Here is a 20,948-nt window from a genome sequence, read left to right on the forward strand (position 1 = left end):
GCACCATGGAAGTCCTCTACATGGAGAAAATTCCTGAAATTTTTTCCTGAAAAAACATAATTTCTTTACGACTGAAGAAAGAAAGCCATGAACATCTTTGGAAGTAAATTATCTGTACATTTTTGTTCTGGAAGTTGAGACAGTTACAGTAGTTAGGATTGTTTTGCATGTGATGTTTTGAGAGTATATTGAGAGCTTTTTAGCACTCTCTCTATCTTACGCATGCCCCTGGACACAATGCAGGGGTTGTATATTTTGTCAGGCTGTGTTACATAGATATATAGGTGCTGCCTGCTTGCTTCTGAATGATGTAAAACAGCATAGATTTTTGTCCATGTCTTTCCTGTGTTTTTGCTTATTGGACATTTTCTTTTCTGCACTCAGATGATGATGATGTGAGTTCCCAAAAGCCAATAGTTCAGCATTATTTTGTATCCTTTTTTCCCATTTGATTATGTAATGTTTGTAGCCTCCTCAATAGCAGAGTGAAGCACCCCTTCTTTTGACTGATGGTTGGCTCCTCAGTGTGTGTGTGTGTGTGTGTGTGTGTGTGTGTGTGTGTGTGAGTGTGTATATGTGTGTGCAGTGTGCACAAGCACCGCCCATACTTCAGCTCTATTCATAGAGAGAGAGAGAGAGAGAGAGAGAGAGAGAGAGAGAGAGAGACGCAGACTCCCACCTCGCCGTGAGAACAGAACAGCGTCTAACCGGACGTGCGTTTCTCTTCCATACACCGCGCGTTGCTCACGGGGGCGCGGATACGGGGTTGCAGCTGGCGTCGGGGGCTCGAACCTGCGGAAAGGACACGGATCCAGGACCGGGACTGACCCTGAGGATGATGAAGGTGAGGCTGACTGTGATGCTCCCGTGAGCGCCATTCCTCTGGTTTACCGACGGATACGAAAAAAAGAAGGAGGTTGGGGGGAGAGGTGAACGGGGGGGTGTGGGGGGGGGGGGTCTTTTTGGCGATGGTGGATATACACGAGCTGAATAGAGGTCGCAAAAACGCGAGGTGACATCGTGAAGTATTCTTCGTTTTATTCACCTGGGAGGCTGCGAGTTAATGGACGCTCCCCCTTGCGCCGCTATCCGTCCGCCCGCGCGGAGAGACTCGCACCGTTCCAGTGCTATGGAAACGGGAGAGATGGAGAGAGCCCGCGACAGAGGGGGATACCCAGCACCTCAGCGTCGCCTCGGGCATGTCAATGACGTTGGTATATTTTGCGCTCTCCTAAATGTGTCACGGTAAAGCTGTTCACCTTTAATTCAAACGCGACGTTAGCCTTTGTGCGTGCGCAAAACCCCTTCGGTTTTCTGCCTCCGTCGCTTTGTCGTGGTTGATTCTGTTTCGAGTTCGCGTTTTCTCGTTTATTGATTATGAGCGACCGGCATTCTGTAGTCAAGTGCCGGGGCGCGCGTACGCAAGCACGCGTGCGTCCGCTTCGTTTATTTTTACAGACATGATCGTTGGTGCGCAGTTTATCGGTGTCAAACGCGAATTTCGCGGTCGAGGACGAGGCTTGCGAGCTAGGCCAGCGACGACGCGGCTCTGGCCTCTGTCAAGCGTTTGAGAGGATAAAAGCCGTGAGGGGTTGCGACGGAGGCCGACGTTTCGTTTGGGATGTAGGTAATACTACTGAGGTGTGTCCGTGAGCTGATCACAGGTGCCTGACGTCCATGTCCTGGTGCCTCTCACATCTTTAATTTCCTATGCACCATCCTACACCATCTTTGTTAAATAGTTTGGCTCTATTGTAGAGAGGCCACTTAAAATCTATTGACCTATAATCACATTACACTTATTAGCTATTGAGGCAGTTGGAAGAGAATTTGTAGGCTATGTGTATGGATTTAGTGTGCGATCAAACAATGTGTCCAGGCAATTGCACCTGAATGGTCTTATATTGAGGCCATGGTTTATTGCACATCCTTTCATCCAAGGTTCTGCTGTAAACACAGGAGAAGTTGCTTTTAAACCTATGACATTCCTTTACATGGTTTGTTTTAATCAGATTTCAGTCACTTCTTGTGCAGGTAGAATTTCTTTTTAAAGCCTGTTTTTACAGAACAGTTTGTCCATAAACATGAACATTTTAGATTTTGTGCATAGATTTTTTTTGTTCTGATATTCAAATGCCATGCATTTTAATTTCAAATACAAAAAGTGTTAAGTTCTTAACCGCAAACCATAATGTCAACAAATATAGAAGTACATGAAACAGACATGTGGCTTGTACACTGTCCCAAGTTGTGCAGTCTTTTTTGGTCCAGTAAAAGTTGGAAAGTGTGACGTCCCACCTTTTTCTGGTCAGACATGATTTTTTTCTGTTTTTAAATGTATATAAAACTTTTGTGTGGATGTTATATGTGACCCTGGACCACAAAACCAGTCATAAGTAATAAACGAGATATGAACGCTGAATAAATAAGCTTTCTGTTGATGTATAATTTGTTAGGATAGGACAATATTTGGCTGAGATACAACTATTTGAAAACCTGGAATCTGAGGCTGCAAAAAAAATGCATTTAAAGTTCAAATGAAGTTCTTAGCAATGCATATTACTAGTCAAAAATTAAGTTTTGATATATTTTTGGTAGAAAATTTACAAAATATCTCGATGAAACATAATCTTTACTTAATATCCTAATGATTTTTGGCATTTTAAAAACAAATCACAATTTTGACCCATACAGTGTATTGTTGACTATTTCTACAAATGTACCCAAGCTTCAGGTGGTACCAGTTCTGTCTTTTAACAAAATTGCAGCTCAAATTATAAATCAGATACGTTTATACCTCAAAATAGGTTTGTAAATTTTCTGTACATTTCTTTACGGAGACTTACAGACTGTTTTTACCTCAAAACTGTGATGCCCATGTATGACAGAGATTTCACCAATTCTAATTGGTTAAAGTGATGGTGTTCCAACATGCGTATCCTTAACCTGACCCCTACTAGAGGACAGACAGGCGTTTGGCCATTCTCATTAAAGATGATTACGAAATCACTGCCATCAGCTAAAACATGAATCAGCTGAATCATTCCCTTGAACTCATGTTGCTCAAACCATCAGTCTTAGTGTTTCGTGTGTTCACGCTGCAAGCACATATTTGCAGACTGGGGTTTTGTTGTGCGTTGGAGCATAATGGTTCGGATGCATCCCACTGAAGTGCTGAAACCGTTGACTCACTGTCTCTACGGAGAAACAATATTGCTCCCGAAAACTTCACTGGCGGCGTGCTGCATCAAACTCCTTCTGTTGGATACTCAGAGCCACAATACATTTACACTCCCATAAAAAGGTACAAAGGCTGCGATTGCATCTTTTAGTGGTAAATAATGCACAAAGGTGTACCTTTGGACAGCTTTTGTACCTTTAATGAATGAAAAGAAGGTTTTGAATCAATAACGCTATAAATGCTTTATTAGCTGCTGCTTTTCCTTTAAAGCAAAGTAAACATTACATATAGCTGTAACTGCCACGTGATGTGAAGCCACTGACACAACATATTAAGCAATGCGTTTATGTTCTGTCATACAATATTAGAAACACCAGACGGGAATTTTTAGCATATTGTCACATGTAAAGCGGTTGTACGCACACATTGCAATTATGCATTGAGACATCAGTTAGCACCGGTGTGGGATGTTGAACGCTGACTGTCATTCTGCATTGCCAGGCTATGGCAGGATGTTTCCCTTTTGCATTAGCATGCAGTCCTGCTCTCCCAACAGGTTCGATGCACCTGTTAACAGTGAAAGGAAGTCTGGGAAATGCACTGCCGGTGCAAGAGATTGGCTTAGACTTGAATGTTGCAAATGACATCATATAGTTTGCGTTATATACGCCCTAGAGACAAATCCTCTGCCTTCTTTTAGTGCAAAGCGTATATGCGCATGTTGGCGTATTCGTTAAAACAGAAGCTTACGGATTCACTTTACATCCTACTCTCGAGACGCCAGCAGCCTTTAATCCTGTCCTCTGTAGCCATCTTAAAATGCGCTAGATTCAGCTCGGAAAGTCTTACGTAAAAGGTGATTGCAGAACAACTGATGTGTAGAGGTTTTCTAGATAGTATGGCACTTGCGACCTCACGGTGGACGTTTTAGGGGTGCGTTTTGGCCTCTCAAATCAGCGGGTTGAGGTTTCAGGACGGTTCCATCGAGCTGGTGTACGACATTCACATGGAGAGGCATGTGCATCCAAAAATATGACTACGTAAGTGCGGGAAAGAGCGGGAAAACCAAGAGAATGGCCAGATTTAGAAACATCTGCACTGGGAGCGTAGGCTGGGAATCCACCCACCCACACACACACATGCACACACACACTCACAGCTTCATGTGAGCTGTATCACACACACGTATCTTTTGCATCTTTCATGGCTGAAAGGCTTTTGTGCATTTTCTCCGCTTGTGTTTGTTTTAGGAACCGTGTGGGCAGGCAGTGCTGCATGAGTTTAAAGCATTTATAATCTAAATTTAGACCTCAAGAAAAGTGCAAAATGTTTTATCAGGATGATTCATATCAACGTGGAGGGAATAACAGGCTTAAGCAGCATCATACGGCTAAGCGGCTCAGACTCGAGTAGTTCCTTAAAACATTCGGTTCGTAATGTGACTTCGCCGTCTGCACATTTCATTTCTTTTATTATCTCTCCCCGCAAGAACTGATGAGAATTAATGGCTGTATGAGTTTGTTTGTGTGTGTATGCAGTTATGAGAGCTTAATCCATAGCGTAGCAGTCTATTTTAATGCAATGCTCTTTTCCCCTCTCTCTCTCCACGTGCTTTCTCCAGTTCTCTCTCCTAGACTCCTAGCCCACTGTACTCTGATTACATAATCGTCCTCCCCAGTCAGGTGTGTGTGCGTGTGTGTCTATGGTGAGGCAGCATCCTCTGGTCTCTTAGATGTTCTGTTTTCCTTTTTCCCCCTCTCAATGGAGAAGGATGCCGTGCTATAGTCCTCTGAATTATAGGACTGTTCTGTCTGTAGTGCAGTAATAATGATACTGAATGAACGAGGCACTTTATTTTCCATTTAGACACCCAGAGCTTTATTTCGTTGAAGGGAACTCAGACGAGTGGCACCTGGATGGAGTGATGGCAGTCACTGAGAACTGTAGCACTGACCTATGGCAGCTGTTCTGCTGGAGGGGTGGAGATATTCGATTATTAAAATGTTGTTGTGGTCTAATGGGTCATTTGGACCAGATGTTGAGGTAGAAACCCCGTTGTTTTTAGCCACTCCTATGCCATTTGTCCAAAGAAACAAAACTTTCTTAGAGCAGTGGGCATTGACATCTCTGTTAGTGAGCTAGTGAGGGGTTATTTCTATCTAGATATCTACAGTTGCAATCGAAACTATTCAACCCCCTGAGACTGAAGTACTTTACAAATACAAGATTTTCTGTAGATCCAGGACTTTGAGCTATAACAGATTACTGCCGTATTAAAAGTGATAATATCAATATATCATGTAGTATTTTGGAGTTGTAGGATTTTTTAATAACACAGCATTGTCATAATTATTCAACCCCTATTCAACATTGCTGCTATTTTTAGTCACTTATTTGTATGGTGGGGAACAAAATTGTCTTAAAACACAATTAAGCCTTTAGAAACTCTATTAGAAAACAGAATTAGCTTGGACTGTTAGACATACTTACAGTTAGCTCATGCATGTGCTGAAGTTTGAGTAGCAAATATTGCAACAGAGCTCTCACAAAAGCTATAGACAAGCTATAAAGAAGAAATAATTTTATTACTTTAGAAAGTCTAAGGCAATATAAAGATTTCTAAGACATTCAAAGTTCGTAGAGACACAGCTGGCAGCCTTATTCCTTAGCTTAAAATGTGTTGTATCAGAAAACCTTTGAGGGTGTTCAACAAAAAACACAATATCATAAAATGTTTAATCGGAACAACTGAGGAAAACTCTGCAAATTACAGCCAAAGACTCGCAAGATGACCCGACGAAAGGAGGAAAAACATTTTAATGCAGTGTATAAGAAGAACACTAGACAAGTATGGCCTTCATGTTGAAGCTTTTTGCCAAACACCACTCTTGACCAAGAAGAACAAAAAGGCTGACTTGAACATGCTAAAATTCATTTGGATAGACCTGTAGAGTTCTAGAAGATGATTTTATGGAATGATGTGACCAAACTGGAACTTTTTGGACCCATGGATGTCAAACTTGGAGGTGGGCCAGTCCTGTTATGGGGGTGTTTTATTATTGCAGAAAGTGGCTGACTGTATGGAGGACATCATGGATGCTTTGAAGTATCAGGCCATTTTGGCAAGAATTGGGATGCCTTTGGTGCAAAGACTGAAGTTATTGATCAATGGACTTTCCTGCAGGACAATTATCCCAAAGTAAACATCCAAATCTACTTATCCTTGTTTCAGGGATCAGTCATAGAATGTTCTTGAGTGGCTTGTTCAGTCTCCAGATTTAATTCTCATTAAAAATATTTGGTTGAATTTGAAGAAAGCAATGGCAAAGTGAAAACCAAAGATTATCAGTGATCTAAAAGCTTTTTCAGGCAAGGAATGGGCCAAGATTGCAGTAAAGAGGTGACAGAAGTTTCTAAGCACTTCCAAGCAGCATTTATCGGTGGTTTTAAAGAATAAAAGATTCTTCACCAAATTTTACTTTTGGAGGTTGAATAATTTTAAACATGAAGGTTTAGAGCCAGTTTGATTTTGTTTTTCGTTATTCATCAACTTACATTTTCAGAATTACTCAAATGTGTATTAATAAACTTCTCTAATAGTGTACTGATGCCTTTGTTGAATTGTTTTTACAAAACTTTGTTCTCTGCACCAAAATGTCTTGCAGGTAAAGGGGGTTGAATAATTTTGATTGCAACTGTATCTGTAACCCTTTTGGCTTTACTTGTCCCTACTCTGAGCAGGATTCAAACTGGCGTTTTCTGGCATGGGAAGCAGGTACACTAACAAAGAGGAAAGCTAAAGACCGCAGCCTCTAGCGTCAGGCACTAGTGCTCCTCTTGAGATCAGGGGAGCGAGATTTACCTGCACAGCTCTTACTTGGTGGCCTCCATTGCACATCCATCCATCCCATCACTATTTGATATACTTAATTCTGCTCTGTGTATTATTAAATAGATAGTTGAAAATTCTAGTCATTAATTACTCACCCTGACGTTGTTCCAAACCCGTAAGACCTTTGTTCATCTTCAGAACACAAATTTAGATATTTTTGATGAGCTTTCTGCATAGACAGCGACACAACTGACATGTTCAAGGCCCAGAAAGGTAGTAAGGATATTATTAAAATAGTCCATGTGACATCAGTGGTTTAACCTTAATGTTTTGAAGCTACAAGAATACTATTTGTGTGCAAAAAAACAAACAAAATAACGACTTTATTCACATAGGAGAAGAAATTATTGAATAAAGATACTTTTGTTTTCTTCGCGTACAAAAAGTATTCTTGTAGTGTCATAACAATATCTGATGTTCTATTGTTCTATCCTCAGATATCTTCCAACTTTAGAGTTTTAAAGCTTTTTTCAAAATTTTAAACAAAGCTAAATTCAAAGTTTGTCTGGACTTGGTGGAATTGGTGTTTTTTGACTTTGTTCAAAATGACAGTCAGTTTAGAGCTACAATATGTAATCGTTCTGTTGTTAAAAATATACAAACTTTATGTAATGACCAAGTACATACATCCATTTTCCAAACTGTGTCTTTGTCTTATTCCTAATCTCTACGGTACACCTATAGTAAGTGTTTATATTCTGACAATTTTAGATCTGTCGGGACAACAACCACTGCGGAGTAACTCAGTACCTGCGTGACTCATCATATCCATAAACAGAGAGAAGTAGCTTTGGCTACGATGTTCTTCTGCAAGATGCATGCAGTTTTGTTTATTAACCGCAAGAGCGCCAAAAGTTATGTAGTGTACCTTTAAATTCCTTTTAATTTAATTTCCTTACATTCACATTTGATTTGTGGCTCTGATTCCACATTCTACCATAATTCAAATTTAGATATTGTAATTTAAAAGTGATTTTCAGTTCACTTTTGAACCCTGGCTATAAGGCATGCTACATTAATCTAAAGCCAGAAGCTAGAGAAGACAGAATGCTCTAAAACAGCAAGTTAGGACCATCTCTTGTCAGCTGTCAGTTTAAGAGAAAGCTCAGTGATTTGGGTCAAATGTTTAACAGATGCCCATTCAATTAACCTGTGATCCATAATCAATTTAATGTGTGTGAAGCTGTTGACTGAAGGATGTGTGCACTAAGGCATTCACACAGAGAAAGAGTGACTGAGCAAGACAGTGAGAGAGAAAGAGGAAGAATGTTCCTGAGTACAGTTCATTCATGCAGGAATAAAGGCAGGAGGAACGAAGAGACGTCAGATAACACACACGCACAAAGTCATGGCCCTCAAATGCTAGTGTTACTGTACTGCTGTGTTCTCACTGTTTATGAACAGATTGCCTGGGTTTGGCTCTTATAGACACAATTTCATCCCGCTAAATTCATCACCATCCAATCTGATAATCTTAGGGGCTGTTACATCATGTTATCGTGTGTGCGGTGTAATATTTCAGTGTGTGTGGTTGATAGCCTACAGCTCTGATACACGCAGTGCCACATAATAATATCTCACATGAGAATAAGCTGCGGATGAATTGGGATGTTTAAGGGTTTTACACGATCCTCATCAGCTGTTCTCTTTTTCTCTTTTAGTGTGATCTGATGCTAGCTGGGACAGGAACACAGCTTTTCCACTGCAGTTTTTCTGACTGATTTGCATAATCCTACTGCCTACTGTTCCCTTTAGAGAGAGAGAAAAAAGCACGTTGCAACATTATGGAGACTGCACAGAGAGACGTTTCTTAACTTCTTAGACAACTTAATATTTTGTTTTAACTTAAAAAAAATCGAACTCATCATTCATTTCCTGATATTAGTGATGAATCGGTTGAAATGGTTCACTGATTTGTTGAACTTAATCGTTAATCTTATTCCTAATGAGCCAAGAACTGAGTGAGATCACAGTAAAAACGTTTTTGGAGTGAATTAAGGAAATATGTTATGACTTTACTGTATGACAGTCGGTAAATAGTCATTTATTAACACATTAAAATTCAGTAAATACTTTAGTATCATGGGTTGCGTAAATGAATATTATAATTCCTTCATGTTGTTTTAAAAGTTGAACATGAAGGGACATAGCATGAAAATATGACTTTTTTCCATATTTAAGTGCTATAATCAGGATTTTGTCCTGTTACTGGTGTCTCTGTTAAATGCATTTTCCCTCAATTTTACCTGTTAATTATAGCCATTCAACATTACAGTATAATTGAAAAACATTATTTTTAACTTTTAATATGTTCTGAAATAAATAACTTTAATTTAACTGATTTTAAAACAATCTTCACATAAGCTATAAATTGTATATACATAACATAGACAGATTAATCTTTATTCAAGCTACAAAAGTTAATCAGCGACTAGAGCAATAGAGTGATTTCTTTTTCTTTTGTTCTTTGATTTACTTTAATAACAGACTTCAGCAGGTTTCACTTGAAAATCAGCACCGTCTCTTTAAAACATGATGCACATGATGCAGATCTGACACATATCCCAACTCCTTACAGTCATTTAAGATTTTATAACTCATTTAAGACTAAGTTTACGATTTGACAATTGGGTGAGTTTTTGTCCATTGAAACCCTACTGGTGTGCTGTCTGAAGCATCTCAGCGTATGTGTACAGCCAAACGCGCAACCTTTCAAACTATACTTCACTGCACCGTTTAGGCGGCGTTACCGCAGGTATGTGTCGCCACATTCTCGGGTTATAAAGAATAAAGAAAGGAAAAGTTAATCTTCCAAAGTGAAGACGTACAGAAAAAAATTAAAACGGGGGAATTAGCTTTGAGCAAGTTTGGAGGAAAATCGGAGGTATGGAAACATTTTCAACAAGTCGTGGGCAGTGACAACATATGTGTCGATCCATTCTGAATAAACAAACAATGCAGTTTGCATGCTTCGTCCTTGTTGCATTTTTCATTAAGATAAATCTAAACTAATTTCTGTAGTTCAAACAACTTAGAATTGTAGTTGAGAACTTCTGTTATAACGGCTCACGTATTAAAAAATAGTCGGGTTTAAATCGGGCTCGGGCTCATAATTACAGTTAATGTGTCGGACCGGGTCGGGCTCGGACACAAGGTGCACGGGCTCGGGTAGGATCGGGTTTCATTTTTTGGGCCCGATCTAAGCTCTACCTGGGTGTACCAGTTCTAACGCCATGGCAAACGTTTGAGCAAAGCATGCTAACTGTTCTGTCGTTGGCCACACAGAAAAGCACAGAACACTATTTAGATTGCCAGGCTCAAATGAGACAAGAAAGCAGTGAATGTATTGATGTATTTACCTTATTACATTGTGGCCACACAGATCTAATATAAACATGTGATTTCTTTCCCAGCTGTTTACCTTCACAGACAAAACCAACTGTTTTTGTAACTCTCGTGTGTTTTAATATAAATTTGTGTGTATTTGACAATTTAAGCGCAATAAGACCTGAAAGAGAAGTTTGTACATGTTTTCTGTATGCATGCTTCATGTTTTTTGGCAGAATATCTGAGGTCTGAGCTGTAAAGTCACAGTCCTATTCTGGAAAAGGGGCGGGGAGCAGAAGCTCATTTGCATTTAAGGCATGACATGCACGAAAACAGGCATTTTCAAAATGATATAATAAATGGTCTGTAGGGTATTTTAAGCTGAAACTTTACAGACATATTCTGGGGACACCGGAGACTTAATGAAGCAATATCACACAAGCAATTGTGTCTCAGGCAATCACAGCCATCTTGATATGTTATTTTTATTATTATTTTTTTGAATAACATACACTTTTTAGATGCACTGTCACCAATAATTTAGTCAGTTTTTGCTTTGCCAATTAAAATAGTTTCAAACAAATGACAGCAGAATTAACAACAGCAAAGCTCAAGAACACAATGGCGTTCCGTTGCTGAATGAATTGGTTGAGTGAATCATACAGTGATTCACCTAAATAAATAAACATTTGTTTTTTTTTTCGTGCATAAGAGATTTTTAAACAAATTGCCACCTACTGGTAAAACAATGTGATTTGCATGAAATAGTCTTTGAAAGATGCCCATCGCTAATGCAAGACTTTAACTCAATAATGGTTTAAATTTCAGATCTGTACACACATAAAGCTGTCGAGCATGCAATACAGATACAGTCACCGTATCCAATTACAAACATGTACAAGACACAAGCAATGCATTTACACATACACAGATACTTATCGCCTCTGAAGAAGATTCTGTACAGTGGATAAAAGGAAAAGTGATGGTGGAGCGATAATTCAAAACCTTAAAGGATGTGTGTATCTGTATGTAATCGCACACACACAGACACGTGTATGTGTGTGCGTTTATGTTGGGTAATTCAGTGCCCTGTACGCCTGAATAACAGTAATGGAGTTTAGATATCAGATCAGCGGAGAACTCTCGCATTTACCCACAGTGTGTTGTGACACTGAGATAACAACTGCCATGATGTGTATCAAATGCAGTTGCTTTATACAAATCAAACAGATTTTACTCTTTCTGCTGACAACATAACATTTTTTTCTCTTTAAGTGCGCAAAAGAGAATTTTTTACAGCCTGGCTGCCTCTGAGACAGAGAGGGAGAGAGAGGAAAAGAGCCTGGAGTTGTGGGGGTGAAATCTTGGAGCTGATTATGTATGAGTGTTTCTGTGTAGAGAATTACCCAGCCATCATCTCAAGTCGCTGTCATGGGCTTGTATATGTGAAAGTCAGCAGGAAGCAGTACTATAATGCATCTCATCTTTACTCGAGCATGGAAGCTATGGTTACTCAAGCACGGCTTCTCTATAGCTCTGTGACCTTGTGCATTGCCACTTCCTTCCTATAGGAATACAAAAGAACCGTGAGATCCAGTTCATTTCAGATCTGATTTAGAGCCGGTCTGAAAGAGACTTTGGTGGCATTCGCATTCTGTAGATTTCAATAAATTAACAGTCACAGCTGAGTGAGTTTGGTTTAGGTGTGCTGTTTGGGTGGAACTGTAGTCAATATCCAGTTGTCTGTCATTATATGAAAAATCCTGGGCTAAATATAATGTTGAGGGTAACGCATTACAAGTAACGCGAGTTAAGTAATCAGATTACTTTTTCAAGTGACTAGTAAAGTAATACATTATTTTTTAATTTACAAGAAAATATCTGAGTTGCTTTTTCAAATAAGTAATGCCAATTACTTTTTTCCCATGTATTGATTGAAAGCTCTCCTGTCCCCATTTTGAAGGAAATCAGGAGTAAGCTGTTACTTTAGTTCTGGAATATGTGAACTTGCATTAGTTCATCTCACAACTCATAATATGATGCAAACCTGCAATAATTAAATATGTTAAATGATACAAATATCCTTTATGTATTTAATCCAATTTTATTAACCACTCTCTTTGCTGCTGACCTTTGATGAACTAATTCAACCATGCTAATAAACAAATTTTAGATGAACTAACATTTGTTCTTCTATTTTTAATGGTGAAGAGTGTTGAACTTTCTTCTTCTGCGTTCTACTGTATAGACTTGAATTTACTTTTCCTTTAGCCTGAGGCTTTTGGCGTGAAAGGGCTTTTACTTTTGCAGAAAATATAGCTTTTTCTATTAAAAAAAAACAAGCAAGTAAAAGTAACATAACGTGATTATTAGTTACTTTTTTTAGGAAGTAACACAATATTGTAATGCATCAGTTTTAAAAGTAAATTTTCCCAACACTGGTTAAAAACAACACATTGCTGGGTGAAATATGGACAAACCCAGCTAGTATGTTGTTTACTAGCAACATATTTAACCCGTTACATGCTTTAAAAAATGACTATATGGTTGGCTTAAAATGAACCCACAATAGGTTATTACATAATTACTAGAAGCATCAGCAATAATCAAAAGGTGAACATTTATTAATTTAAAAATCTTTATTATTTAATTATTATTTATTAAACTTATTAATAAATGTTAATTTCCAACCTGTTTTGGGTTGATTTTAAGCAAGAATATAGTATTTTTAAGCAATAGTTTAGTTAAATAAAACTAGGTTAGGTTAAACATTTAACAACCCTGTTTCTGGGCTTGTCCATATTTCACCCAGCCGTGGGTTGTTTTTAACCCAGAATTTTTAGAGTAAATATATATATACATGTGACCCAGTTGTACCCAGTTGTACATGTAAAAAGTTGTACATTTGTAGCAATAGCCAACAGTACTTTGTATCTTGTTAAGTAAATATCATGTTCCATGAAGATATTTTGTAAATTTCCTACCATAAATAATATAATTTTTGATTAGCATTGCTAAGAAGATTTGGACAACTTTAAAGGCGATTTTCTCAATATTTAGATTTTTTTGCACTTTCAGATTCCAGATTTTCAAATACTTGCATCTCTGACAAATATTGTCATATCCTAACAAACCATACCCATCAATGGAAAACATATTTATTTAGCTTTTAGATGATGTATAAATCTCAGTTTTAAAAAATTGACCCTATCGACTGGTTTTGTGGTCCATGGTCACATATAGCATAAATTCTTTGTGTGTGTGTTTTAACTCTTGTTTAAGAGAACCCCCCTCATTTTTTTTTTCACCAGTCTAGGATAGTTTAAATAGTAGTTTAATATACTTTATACTACAGGGCCGTTGAATGCTTGAATCTGATTGGCTGACGAACGTTCTAGAGGTGTGCATTATATTCAGGGAAACGCACGGCGAACGTAGTTCCAGGCAGCTTTAGACCGCAGTGCATGTCTATATCACTTCGCCATACGATTTCAGTTATTTCAAAGGTCCTTACAGCCCAAAACAGCAAAATAACTAAAACCCACAATGACACTGGCCAAACTAATAAATACAGTAAACATCAGGATAAAAACGACAGATTATTTCCATGTTTTTTTCCACAATATATTAGGTTTTATTATGTACGGAAAGCACAAACTCTTTTTCTCTCGCCCTGTCTCACTCACCTCACAGACGCACACACATAACATTACAGTTTGCACTCGTGCTAATGTTGTTAGCGCTGCTCTGACGATTAACAACTTAAAAACGACATGACAGCTCTCACACACGAGGTAACAACGGCGTGGTCTTGAAGAAAATGAACTTAAAGTTTAACTGTTAGTAGAGACGATGCTGCCAGTCACCCTTGAGAGACACAGACATGAGAGAGGTAAAGTCATACACTTAGTTTCTCTCCCTCACTCTTTCCGTCTGTCTGCTTGTCTGTCGGTCTGTCTAAACTTCATTATTAACGGCATTATTTTGCTATTAACAGCCCAAGCGTCGTTACTAGTTCTAAAATGACGTTTTGGAACTAGCAACGAAGTGGTGAATGAGCTGCGTAAGAAATTAATCCTACTCACAATAGGGTTTTAAGGATAAAACCCGGACGAATGTCTTGAAATATATCACTTGATCGATGTCTTGAGGTGTGGTAACTGTAGTATAAGCGGAATAATTGACTTCGGGCTGTAGAATTCTACAAAAATAATGCACACCCGAGGTGTAACGGCCACTCCGCTTCGCGTCGTGACCGCATCACCACCCCTGGTGTGCATTATTTTCTAAGAATTCTACGGCCCGTCGTCAATTATTCCTTACATATTTACATATGTGACCCTGGACCACAAAACCAGTCTTAAGTCGCTGGGGTATATTTGTAGCAATAGCCAAAAATACATTGTATGGGTCAAAATTATTGATTTTTCTTTTATGCCAAAAATCATTAGGAAATTAAGTAAAGATCATGTTCCATTAAGATTTTTTGTAAAATTCCTACTATAAATATATCAAAATGTAATTTTTGATTAGTAATTTGCATTGTTAAAAACTTTTTTTTTTTTTTTTTTTTTTTGGAGTGCAAAAACATACATGGTAAATGCAGAAACAGAAACAACAACAACAGAAACAATACCAACAAAACAAAACAAAAACAAACAAAAAACTATACTAACAAAAAAAAAAAAAAAAACAACAACAATGATAATAAATGAGAAATGAGAACAAGACAATCTGAATAATAATAATGTATAAGTAGTAGTAGCAGTATAGGTAGTATTAGCATGTTCAAAAATAATAGAAATGGCCATAAATCGGAGTAACAACTATAACACCAAAGGTAGTGATGATACGGTTAATATTTTGTGATGACAGTAACAGTAATATCAATAATAACAGTAATCATAATAATAATAATAATAACAACAACAATAATCCCAAGGATGGTGATTACAGTATGATGTTGTGATGATGGTAACAGTAATATCAATAATTATAATAATAATAATAATAATAATAATAATAATAATAATAATAAAAATAAATAAATAAATAACGCATTGTTAAGAACTTAATTTGGACAACTTTAAAGGATATTTTCTCAGTATTTAGATTTTTTTGCACCCTCAGATTCCAGATTTTCAAATAGATGTATCTCGGCCAAATATTGTCCTATCCTAACAAACCATACATCAATAGAAAGCTTATTTATTGAGCGTTCATGTGATGTATACATCTCAGTTTTGTAAAATTTAACCTTATGACTGGTTTTGTGGTCCAGGGTCACATATTGTATAAAGTATTTGCATAAGTGTGTTTACTGCCTAGAAGCACATTTTGTGACAAAGGAATAGATTTTGAATGCAGTGAATGCAATGATTTTTAATTTGTATTACTTTTATTCAGCAAGGATGTATTAAATTGATTAAAAAATGGCAGTAACAATGATCTATAATGTTACAGAAGTTAATATTTCAAATAAATGCTGTTTTTTGTAAACTTTCTATTTTTTATATTTCTGCTGTCTATCAAAAAATGTAAAAGAAATTCTGATTTACACACACAGCAACATTGATAATAACAAGAAATGTTTTTTGATCAGCAATTCAGCATGATAAAATGACTTTATCTTTACTAAAAGATCATGCGGCACTGAAGATGGGAATAATGACTGCTGAAAGTGCAGCTTTTCCACCACAGGAATAAATTACATTTTAAATATATATTCAAAATAGAAAACAGTTATTCAAAATTGTAAAAATATATTTCATAACGTTTATTTCTTTTTTTTGTGTATATATTTATTGCTGTTCTCAGAAAATAGGGGTCTATTGTGTCTATCGTAGCAACCTCATCTCCACATTTAGTTTCAAAACTGAGCCAAAACAGTTGAATAAACAGGGCAAACCCAAATGAGATGCAGCGTTATATCTCAACACCCCTGTCAGTTTTGTTTCCAGAGAGCTGACTGTGGAGTGGAAGCCAGCATGTGACTGTTTGATGCTAATCCAGAATGTTTCTGATGTTATGTAACTGTTGTCCTCCTGTAGCTTATCCTGCATCTCCTCCATCTATCTTTCTGTAGTTGGTCAGCGGGGGCTCTGTAGTGAATGCCGAGGCAGTATGGGACCATGTGACCATGGCTGACCGGGAGCTGGCCTTCAAGGCTGGCGATGTCATCAAGGTGTTGGACGCCTCGAATAAGGACTGGTGGTGGGGTCAAATCGATGACGAGGAGGGCTGGTTTCCGGCCAGCTTCGTCAGGGTGAGCCTATTTCTGACTTGTAACCCTTTCCTTTCTGACATACACCTGTCTGATGGCCACCTGGCAGAACCACATCTGTTTAACACAGCTGTTTTCATATCCAATACCGTTTCTAACTGAATAGAAGTCAGATAAAGCTGTTTAAAAGAGATGCAACACACAGGCCTGTCGAGAAATTACCAATATAACACATTTTCAGGTAAATAACTGAAGATATACAGTCACAACTCAGTCAGAAGAGGTCACATTATTCCCTTTAACCTCCATCTTGAACCCAAACTCTTGTTTGTGTTGCTGTTGTCGTTTCTCTAAGGTGGAGTCCCACCCCCCTCAAACCAAACAGCTTTTTTATATCAACCCTGTCGCTGCATCACGCCTCACAAACGCCACGGCTAAGGTGCGTTTTTTTCAAAACCACTGCTTACCGTTTGACCGTTGAATGCATCCCATCGCTTACTGCTCACATGCTGTCGCTGTGTTCCAACGTTTCGTTTCCGCCACAGTCGCTGCGCTTCGCTTCCATGGCAACGTCTCTTCATGCCGGTGACAGTCTGCGTCTGTCAGAAAATACTGAAATGGGAACAAGATTTTGTTAATGTAATGCTGACTCAATTATGACATTTAACGATGACTACTATCAATATTTCCCTCTTTTCTGACAGTATTTGGTGACATCTTGTTTTTTTTCTTTTTTTACTATGACTTGAACAGATGTTGGTCTTCATTTCAGCCTCTCTGACTGCTCAAGATCTATTTTAATCACATTTATACATATAAAGAGAGCTACAGAGAAAGAATACTCAAAATAGATTTTCACACAGAAGTTTAATCATAAACCTTCACAACACCAGCTGTATCAGTCCCTTCAGTGATTCCTCCAGCATTTCAAACACTTCCTCCAACTCTACCTTTTCTCTTTCCATAGTGAGTCCCCGAGAAAAGTTATTGTATTTTGAGTGTTAAGTTATCTGTGATAATATTAAACCCAAATCTAATATGACTCTGAAATGTTCTGAATAAAACTAAAGGAGGCGTTATGAACATGTTGCACAGTAAATCTGAAATATTAATGGTGTGCGAGGACAGTCAGGCTTGATAATATGCATATACATGCAGATTTGCCGCTAGCCATCCGGGGGGTGATGTCCTTGGATATAACTAAAAATTAACCCTCTATTGCACGACATTCCCTCTGGGTAACAAAGCCACTTTCTTTATATTGCAAGCACATGATGGCACTAAAATGGACATAAATGCAATTTTTCATTGCATTTTTATGAATTAACTTATAAAACATGAGTGTATATATACCTTATATGAGTTATTATGTCATGCTTTATTTCAATTTTATCTTTGTATTATTTTATATGTGACCCTGGACCACAAAACCAGTTATAAGGGACATTTTTTTTTTTTTAAATTGAGATTTATATATCATCTGACAGCTTTGAAAATCTGGAATCTGAGGGTCCGAGGGAGAAAATCGCCTTTAAAGTTCAAATGAAGTTCTTAGCAATCCATATTACTCATCAAAAATAAAGTTTTGATATATTTATGGTAGGAAATTTACAAAATATCTTCATGAAACATGATCTTTACTTAATATTCTAATGATTTTTGCATAAAAGAAAATCTATAATTTTGACAGTGTATTTTTGACTATTGCTATAAATATACCAGTGCTACTTATGACTGCTTTTGTGATCCAGGGTCACATATTATAAATTATTAGATTGTATATAGATTGTATACACTACCATTCAGAAGTTTGGAGTTTGTAAATTGCTTTTGGAAAGAAATTATTCTTTTTATTCAGCAAGGAGGATGCATAAAATTGATCAGACGTGACAGTAAAGATATTTATAATGTTACAAAAGATTTCTGTTTCAAATAAATGCTGTTCTTTTGAACTTTCTATTTATCAAATAATTCATAAAAAATATAATGAATGTGTTTTACTGTGTTTTAGTTAAATGAATGTAGCCTTGCTGACCATACAATACTTCTTTGAAAACTTGTACAAAATGTAAAAATGTACAGACCCCAAACTTTTAAATGGTAGTGTTTATGAATAGTTATAAATATTTATGTTAAATAAATTTACATGTATTTATAGTTAATTATTTAGATTTAATATTTCTACAGTTTTATTTAATAACATTTAAATAAAGTTTTGGAATCCTTAGGAACTTAGAAGCAAATCATTGTAGATTTTGGAATTTTGTATTTTTTGAATATTCTTTCCATTGTGTCACCTCCAAGCAACATACCTAAAAAAGACAACCAAAATATTGTCTACAATATATCACAACGTTTTGGATTTTAAAAGGGAATTTTAGTGCCATTTTATGCAAGTCAGTTCTTTCATAATGCGTGCTATCATGTTGGTAAAGGGATTTCTTTCATTCTTTCAAGTTCTGTCAGTAATGTCGTTCCAAAGTCATAAGACCTTTGTTCATATTTGAAACACAAATTAAGATATTTTTCCAAATCCAAGAGCTTTTTGGCCCTGCATAGACAGCAATGCGACTATCACGTTCAAAGCCCGGAAAGGTAGTAAAGACATGGATAAAATAGTCCATGTGACAACAGTGGTTCAACCTTAATTTTATAAATGTGCGATTTTATGCAGCTACAAGAATACAGCTGACGCAGGAGCCAGCGTTGTGACATAGGAATGAAACAGAAGAGAAGAAATTGTTGAATAAGGTTGTTATTTTAGTTTTCAAACTAAACAAAAAGATGTCACATCGACTATTTTAACAATGTCCTTACTACCTTTTTAGGCCTTGAATGTGGTAGTTGCGTTGCTGTCAATGCAGGGTCAGAAAGCCCTATCCCGTTAATGATGCATCTGGAAGTCCACTGCAGTTGTGGCCCAAAGCTCAAACAGAGCTTGTGAGATCCATCGGTTTCCTTTCTTTAAGAAATCCCAAGCTTAGCACTGAAATATGAGTATAAACCCTTTTAGTGGGGATCATGGGTGAAAGGATAAAAGGAGGTGTAGGATAGAGATGTGCTTATGAAAGAGGAGTGTGTTAGTAAAGGTGGAGCGCTCTTTAATGGGACTTTTATGTAACTTGGTCGTAACTTTGGCCACATACGTCGAGCTTCCTAAGTGCATTTCTCAGTTCCCCTTTTTGCTTTCTCCCTATCTTTCTCTTCCCTCTCTTTTCTAACAGTCATCTATCCCCCCTTCCTCCCCAAACACACACTCACGCAGATGGCAGGTTGTGTAAGCCACTCTCTCGGGCATGACAGGTGTGAGAAAATCTCTCCGCTGTACAGAGAATATCACCTGTGTCCACACAGGCAGATACATATTTAATACAAACACACACACTATATCAATCTGTACAGCACGGCCTTTATTCTGACCCTTTGGGCTTCTCTTATGCAACACTGAGAAAGGACATGGAGAAACAGACAGGAAGAGAATGAGTGTTAGAGAGATGGATGCGGTAGAGTCTGAAAGCATTATGTCACACCAGTTGGTGGCGCTGGCCTGCAGGTTTGGCGTCTCTCTCCTGCTGAGACCTGGAGCTCTCGTGTCATCAGAAATCATTGCTCACTGTTTACTCACAGTCCGCACGCACAACACAAACTGTGCCCGCATACGAGAATCAGCAGCGTACACTGGAGCTAATAGCAGTTTAATAATAAAACCTTATGTATATAAAGACAAACACAGCTTAAATGTGAGGTATGCATTTTATTATTTTTAAAATACTGCCTTTTATCCCAGTTGCACCATTAGCAGCACAAAATGCAATTCCTAAAGAAATAACTGTTTACAGTCAAATGTGGTACTTATCATGCTTTTTCTTCTTTTATTTATTTTTTAATCTTGCTCAACTAATGATGTGAATTGTTGGAAGGACTACCCGTTTGTTGTTCAATTGTTATATTTCCAATTCTGTTACAAAAAGCTACACACTTTACCTTTAATTTGAAGTTCAACATGACAACATTCAAATATTCTATATTATTACTATTAAAAAAGAAATGTATGTTCAGTGCCATGAGGAGGTTTTGACTTTTTTAAAGGTCAATGTTAATATCTAGAATATTAACATTAAAATTAAATAAATAAATTTTTTTTATAAATGTAAAATACTAATTTTAAATAATTATAAATATTATTAATAATTATAAATAAATATAAATAATTATATTTTTATTTTAATATATTTTTATTTTTTTTAACATGACAACATTTAATTATTTTAAATTACTGATATATAATATAATATATATCTATATAATATATATAATTACTGAAA

The 20,948-nt window shown here is 37.1% G+C and overlaps 1 protein-coding gene across 2 annotated transcripts in view; it reads left to right on the plus strand.

Moving 5' to 3' along the window:
* The first annotated feature begins 640 nt into the window (after nt 1-640).
* The window catches only part of arhgef9a (Cdc42 guanine nucleotide exchange factor (GEF) 9a), a 39,463-nt gene continuing 19,155 nt past the window's right edge, over nt 641-20,948 (plus strand). The window contains exons 1-3 of one of the 2 annotated variants that reach the window (XM_073839810.1): nt 641-844; nt 16,486-16,665; nt 16,979-17,062. In XM_073839810.1, the coding sequence (XP_073695911.1) occupies nt 836-844; nt 16,486-16,665; nt 16,979-17,062 (273 nt within the window). In that variant the 5' untranslated portion in view covers nt 641-835. The remainder of the gene's footprint in view (nt 845-16,485; nt 16,666-16,978; nt 17,063-20,948) is intronic. The other variant, XM_073839811.1, reaches the window with a different exon arrangement.

This window comes from Garra rufa, chromosome 5 (genome assembly GCF_049309525.1).
Source record: "Garra rufa chromosome 5, GarRuf1.0, whole genome shotgun sequence".
Classification (NCBI taxonomy): Eukaryota; Metazoa; Chordata; class Actinopteri; order Cypriniformes; family Cyprinidae; genus Garra; species Garra rufa.